At 44.6% G+C, this 7,135-nt stretch overlaps 1 protein-coding gene across 1 annotated transcript in view; it reads left to right on the top strand.

Annotated features, from left to right (window-relative positions):
• Positions 1-315: 315 nt before the first annotated feature.
• PARVA (parvin alpha) overlaps positions 316-7,135 on the top strand; it is a 74,175-nt gene continuing 67,355 nt past the window's right edge. The window contains exon 1 of the mRNA XM_081198705.1: positions 316-644. Within this exon, the coding sequence (XP_081054831.1) occupies positions 509-644 (136 nt within the window). The 5' untranslated portion in view covers positions 316-508. The remainder of the gene's footprint in view (positions 645-7,135) is intronic.

Below are 7,135 nucleotides of genomic sequence, written 5' to 3'. Positions count from 1 at the left end.
TGCAAGACCCTTCCATTAACGGAGAAGCCCTATTATAAGAACGCGAGAGGCGGGGGGGGGGGGCTGTTTCGCAGTGGAAACCTGCTTAGGATGCCAAAGGCGCACGGCTCCTATTTCCACGTTTTGCGTGCAAGACTAATGGAAGGAGCAACTTGTATCCCAGAGAGGTTATTACAGTATTGTAGGGCCTGAGGTAGGGCGGCGTTGGCCTGGTGAGTCCTAGCTGCCGAGTCGCTGCTCTGAGCCCATGTGGGTAGGAGCGAGCGAGCGAGGCAGAGAAAACCCTTCTCTGGGTGCGCGCGGGAGGGAGAGAGGCAGAGAGGGAGGGAAGAAGGAAGGAGGGAGGGAGGGAGAAAGAGAGAGCAAGAACAGCCTCAAATGTTTGGAATAATTCCGCTTCCGTTGGGAATAGGGACCAGCCGCTTGTGAGCGACTCCAGCGGTGACTCTCCTCTTCCTCGGCAAGGCTCCGGCGCGCTTTCCCTGGGACCCCCAGCAGCACCTCCGCCATGGCCACCTCCCCTCAGAAGTCGCCCTCGTCCCCCAAGTCGCCCACTCCCAAGTCGCCCCCATCCCGGAAGAAAGACGACTCCTTTTTGGGCAAGCTCGGAGGCACTTTGGCCAGGAGGAAAAAAGCGAAAGAAGGTAAAAAAAAGGGGGGGGGGACAGAGAGAGAAGTGTGTGCGCTGGTGTGCCAAAGGTTTCCCACTTTTTCTGCGCGGCGCCTTTAATGAGGCAGAGGGAGGGGCATGGAGGAGAGAGGGAGGCGAGACGGGGGGGGGGGAGGGAGGAAAAAGTCAACGGCTCCCCGCGCTTGCCCTCAGCCAGAAGCGCCCGAACCGGGCTAGGGAGGGACGGGGGTGGCCGGGCTGGGTGTGCCGCCTCGGGGAAAGCGTCATGCTTGAAAAATGTAGCCTGGAGCAGCCGCTGCCGGGCTGGGCTCCTTCAGCTGTTTATCTAGCCTTGTTTCAGTCAGGAAGTTGTCCTCCCACAGTTGAGAAATCTCCCCCCGCCTCCCCAGCCAGTTTTCGGCCTCTCCGCCTCCCTCGACGGGCTCCTAGCTGGGGCTTCGCAGACCCCGCAGGGTCAGCAGCGCGGGCTGGCGAGGTTCCCAGTCAGAGCCTTGTTTTCGCACGCCTTGGAGCTCTGAGGCCTTATTGTAAGCGCTATGTGCGCTGCGCTGCCTGCTGGGAAGGAGTTTCTTCCCAGAGTGGGAATTCAAGGCTTTAAGTATCTTTACAAGTTGCCTAAAGTGAAGAGGGGAGGGAGGCGCTCCTGGCAACAGCGGGGCACCCACCGCTCTCGCTGGGAGCGCAGGGAGGCTGCTAGAGCTGGAGGAAGTGTAGTATGAATTAGGCACACTTTCTGGTACACACATGCAGTGCTTTGTTGTCAAGCTCTGAGATACAAGTAGTTCTCTGGACAGGTGTTCACACCTGAAGGAGGCACATCTTAAGCTCGTTCATTTATTTATAGGCAAGGTTCACCCAAGGGGAGCTGTAAGCCCTCTTAATACCCCCCCAAAAAAAAACTACACACAGAGGCTGCACATAACTCCATACAGTATGCAGGGCATGCTTCAATTTCAAGATCCACTGCCTTGGCTTCTACCTTGGGACCGGAGGCACAGTGTCCCTCCTGATGCAGTTTCTGATCTCCTATGGCTGTGGGATGTTATATTTTTGGTGCCTCCATCTACCCCTGCACCACTTCCTGCTGCACAAGTTCCCCGTGTAAGCTTTGCAGTAGTGTTAATTGAATGCTGTCACATGGAAACCTGACCTGTGCATAATTAGGCACACCTGAGTCCTTGAACTCAATGAAATAGGCAGGAGAACATTTCCACTAGGCACCAAAATTTTTTTGGGGGGGGGTCCTTCTTGTTGTTGCTCCTATTATTTATTACATTTGTACACTAGCCTTCACCCATCGATCTCAGGGCACTTCACAGCATAAAAATACAAGATGAAAACACAAAATACATAACAAAAACAAGAGAAGAAAAAAACAAAACAACCCCCAAACACATTTAGAAGGATATAGGATGTTAGTCAGCTAAAAGCCAGGTTGAAGAGAAACATTTCTGCCTGGTGCCTAAAGGTGCATAATGAAGAAGCCAGCAGAATCTCGCTGGGGAGAGCATTCCACAAAAGGAGAGCCACCACAGAAAAGACATGTTCTTGTGTTGCCACCCGCTGGAACTCTTGTGGAGGAGGAACACGAAGAAGGGCCACAGGTGATGAACTCAGGTTCCAGGTAGGTTCATATGGAGAGAGGTGGACCTTCAGGTATTGTAGTCCTGAGCTGCTTAAAGTTCTATAAGTCAAAACCAGCACTTTGAATTTGGCCCAGAAACTAATTGGCAAGCAGCACAAGTTGGGCCAGGATTGGTGTAAGATGCTTAAACCATCTTGCCTTGGTGAGCAACTGCTCACCAAATTCTTTACCATCTGATGTTTCCAAACAGTCTTCAGAGGAAGCCCTACATATAACATGTTGCGATAATCTAACCCAGAAATTACCAGAGCATAGAAAACAGTAGTTAACCTATCCCTGTCCGGAGAGGGGTACACCTGGGCCAGCAGGTGAAGCTGATGGAAGGCACTTTGCACCACTGAGGCCACCTGAGCCTTAAGCGACAGCAAAGGAGTGCCCCCAAGCTACATACCTGCTCCTTCAGAGAGAGTGTAACCCAATCAAAAGCAGGCAACCTATCCACTCAGTTTAGAATTCAGTCATCAAATTCTCTGGTTTGAGAAAAATACAAAACTTGCTTGTAACATACTTTGTTGGACTTAAATCAGTTGTGATTTAATTATAGGAGGCATCATCAAGTTTGTATGCCGCTTTTTCCAAATTATTGTAAAGTCGTCTCAAAAGAATAGTAATCTACCAGCAAATGCACTTCTTAACAGGTTTGATATTTAGATGCTTTTTAGATAATTATGATAGCATTTATACTTTGTAAATACTTGAATGTGTATAATTGAATTGTGGTTGTTATTTGTTTCTTTTATTTCAAACTGGTTTAAGAAAGCTATGGGTGCCTTAGAAAATTTTCAAAAACCCGTTAATGGGAAGATTAGTATTAGCACCTGAAAAATAGGTTGCTCACCCAAGCAATCTCCCTCTACAATATGCAGCTGCAGGGGAGTGTTTTGCATGTACTAGGATTCAGTCTTGGTTCATATGTGGCAAAATGAACTGATTGTATTTTAAACGTGTATTTTGGAGTGAGTATTGTTAAATAGTTGATACAGATGAATGGTGTGGGGTTTTATAATTGTTGCATGATTTATTGTAAACTGTTGTAATGTTGCTAGAGGTAACTGACTGGGGGTTGGCCCTAGACTAAGCAAGTGAAGTAACCCATTTTGGAATGTTTAGGGGAAATGAGGTGTTAAGAGCCGGACTGAACAATTGGAGTTAAACAATTAAAGAGGGTTATGAAGAAAAGCAAGGAAAAGAGATATTGGTGGCAAGAGGCTTAGAAGGGAGTATTGAAGTTTTAAGGAAATGTCCTAGCTAAAACAGGTAACTGTGGCTTAACACACCTGGCTAGTGCTCTGAATAAACTTGTGTACACATCCTAGAACATGCCCCAGAAACCTGTGCAATTGAATTAATTGAATTACTTAAAAATGGCAGTTAGATCACATGCATCACATCAATCAATACAGATCTTACCTGTAATTAGTTTTCATTGTTATTCAATAAGTGTTTTCCTGTTTGCTTTAACACATATATGTTAAATATATGTTATATTTCTGCCTTCATGCAGAAATGTATCCAACACAAATAATATTTTTCAGCTCTCGAAAATGGCTCAGCTCGAAGTTTGTAAGTTGCACTAATGCACTAGCTTTGTCTGCCATGTTGTGTGACACGTTTTCCCTCCTCCCAATCCAACTGCTTCTGGAGAGGCCTTGCTTGCACTGTGTGACAATGAGTCACAGTGTACAACGGACAGGGTTTCACATAAAAGGTGGTTTCAGTGGCTGCGAAGACATTCAGGTTCAATATTTAGCACCCAATATTATTTGTCAGCAAAATAAGTTGATGGCTTTTGTTTTATTTGTTTTTAACAAAAGTACTGTCTGTATTGTATAGCCTCAAAGTTGCCCTGTGCTATCAACCAGTCATCTGTCAAAAAACAATGGCAGCAGACTAAGCACAGTATCAGATCCCCTGAGTATGTATGTGTAATATGCATGTAAATATAGGCCAAACTCCACTGGTCATCTCTGGGTAATTTTGTAATAAAGGTATTAGTGAACTTAGGTAATGGAGTTACTATGTGAGTAGACTAATGCGTATGAAAAGGCATAGTAACTCATTCACGACATTAGATTAACACAGGTTCCATTCATGCAACAAGAGGGCATGAAATTATAAAGCCCATGATATTAGCAGTGATGGTTTCTGGCAGCTAGAAATGCAGTAGTCTAAAAACCTCTTTTTGGTGCTAGAACCATTAGCAGAGAAGTCTTTGAGGTAATGGTAAGAGTGAATAAACACCCTCCTTTCCCCCTTTTCTTGGCGTATTTCATTATCTTATATTATGGGTTTCCAGGGTGAGTAAAGCTGCATTGATTGTGCTCCTTCAGTTTTCCTGGGCTTGACTGGCGGACATCAAAAATCCGCACCTTGTAATAACCTGCCTTAGAGAATCTTAACAATTGGACCCTGACATTCTAATAAATCTGTGATACATTCACCAAGGGAGAGCAAAGTTCAAAATTGCTTAAATTGGTGTAGGAGCAGATGGAAAACAGACAGTTTGGGCCCATGAATTTGATGGAGGGCAATTATGGTACAGTGTATGGTCTGAGTCAGCTTCCCAATTGATATGACTTCAATTGAAGTAATTTGCCCACTCTTCTCTTTGGCTTATTTGGTTTTGATGGTGCAAGAAAAACTAATCTTGCTCCAGCTTTGTAACATTCTTTTTCTCTATCTTTGGCCTTGTTGTTGTCTTGCTGCTGCAGTTGAAAAAGCTTGCATTTTGACCTATCCAAGACGTAAACCTGGGGTTGCTTGATAGGATCTGGTCTGTAGGTTATGAAAAATACCGAATATTCAGAAGGCAGAATAACTTGGGTCTCTTATTTTCTTAACATTGCAACAATGGGTGGCACTTTTTTTGAAGGGGGAGGGTGGAATTAGTAGCTTATGCTTGCTTACTGTTTGCTCTGGCAACTTATATAAGGGTAATAGTACTTTAAGCACTTGCAGAAACCAGACCATTTCAGGTAATGGACCTTTGAATTATTTAAACAGTATTCAATATAAATGACAGTAGTAGAATTTGACTTGCATTGTGTATTTGGCAGAAATGAGGCTTACATTTTCACATCTGCTACTTTTTTGTCATTTGGAGGCAGTCATGAGGAATGTTTTCTTTCCTCCCCTCATCTCTCTCTCTCTCTCTCTCTCTCTCTCTCTCTCTCTCTCTCTCTAAATGGCCTGATTTTTTATTTTTTTAAAATACTGGGCTGTATCCAAGGTAGCACTAAATTAAAGTCACATACTGTAGCAGTATACTTGTTGCACTGGTGCAAGAAAAAACCCACCTACATTAGCAAAGATTGTTGTACAACAGATTGTGCAACAACAATAACCTGTTGTGGAAAAATATCCACTAGGGCAACTGTTGCATTGGATTCCTTTTGTTGCGCAACCTTTAGATTCTGGCATCCACTTGCATGTGGGCTCTTGCCCTAGCAGGCAGAGAACATTGGATACAGCCCGTAGTATCTGATGATGGGGGAGTGTTGCTGCCTTAGCAACCCTAACTGGCCCTAGTGAGGGAGAGGGTAGTGTTAAATCTGTGTCCCTATCACTAGACGCTACAAATTTCTAATTTCCCATTCCAAGGAAGTGTCAAACCCTTTTGTTCTGAATGTGATAATGTCTGGAGAGAGTGGACTAAAGGTGGATTCCCACATTCTCCTTTCGGTCTGGTCATTGTGAAATGATATTCTATGAATATCTATACATATGGTGCTCACTGCAATCTGTCAGAAGGTCTGATTCAAGATGACTCTCCACTGAATAGGGACACAGGTGGCACTGTGGGTTAAACAACAGAGCCTAGAACTTGCCAATCAGAAGGTCGGCGGTTCGAATCCCCGCCATGGGGTGAGCTCCCGTTGCTCGGTCCCTGCTCCTGCCAACCTAGCAGTTCGAAAGCATGTCAAAGTGCAAGTAGATAAATAGGTACCGCTCCGGCGGGAAGGTGAATGGCATTTCCGTGCGCTGCTCTGGTTTGCCAGAAGTGGCTTAGTCATGCTGGCCACATGACCCAGAAGCTGTATGCCTGCTCCCTTGGCCAATAAAGCAAGATGAGCGCCGCAACCCCAGAGTCGGTCACGACTGGACCTAATGGTCAGGGGTCCCTTTACCTTTACCTACCTCCACTGAATATTAAACACAGTTGTCTAATGGTTGTAGGAAAATGCCTGTGAAATCCCACCTTCCTTCCAAGTGCCCTAAATAGCATCCTAAGGAACTTCTCTCTTTGTCCTTGCCTTTCCTGCCAACACTGGCGGTTGAATTATAGTCGCAAGGCACAGGTATAGGTTTCATTTGAAAGGCGGACAAATTGAATTTGACAGATGCAGATAGAGCTATCTCATGATTAAGACGCTGGTGAGATGCATGAGCTGCCTTTTCAGACAGAATGTGATTTTTAAAAATAGCTGTATGTGTAATTCTGCTGGCTTTTGATTTTCATTCTTTGGGATTGGCTGATCCATTTTGAATGAGGACCTGTTTAATCCCTCTTGAGGTTTCACTAAGACTTATTTGTGGGAGACAGTTGCTTGAGCCATTCTGTTCATATTTTCCATAAATCTGCATAAGAGGCTTTAGGATTAGCGTAAGTAAATTCCTTGGAATGGAGCTTACTAAATTAGTCATGAATTAAATGGGCAAGCTGCCTTGTGTGAAAAAGTATGGGTTTTTTGTTTTGTTTTTTTGGTAAATGTAGAAATGATTTTGTCTTCTTTCACGGTCATTGATTTAAAACCAGAATATAATGGCACAGAACATACTCAAGAAGTTGGAAATATCTTATGCAGAAAAAATAAGATGCTGAGTACGCAAATGGATAGAAATGGCTTCATTATAAATTA

This window comes from Podarcis bocagei, assembly GCF_964188305.1.
Source record: "Podarcis bocagei genome assembly, chromosome: 1".
NCBI lineage: Eukaryota > Metazoa > Chordata > Lepidosauria > Squamata > Lacertidae > Podarcis > Podarcis bocagei.
This window is presented reverse-complemented; position numbering and strand designations above follow the sequence as displayed.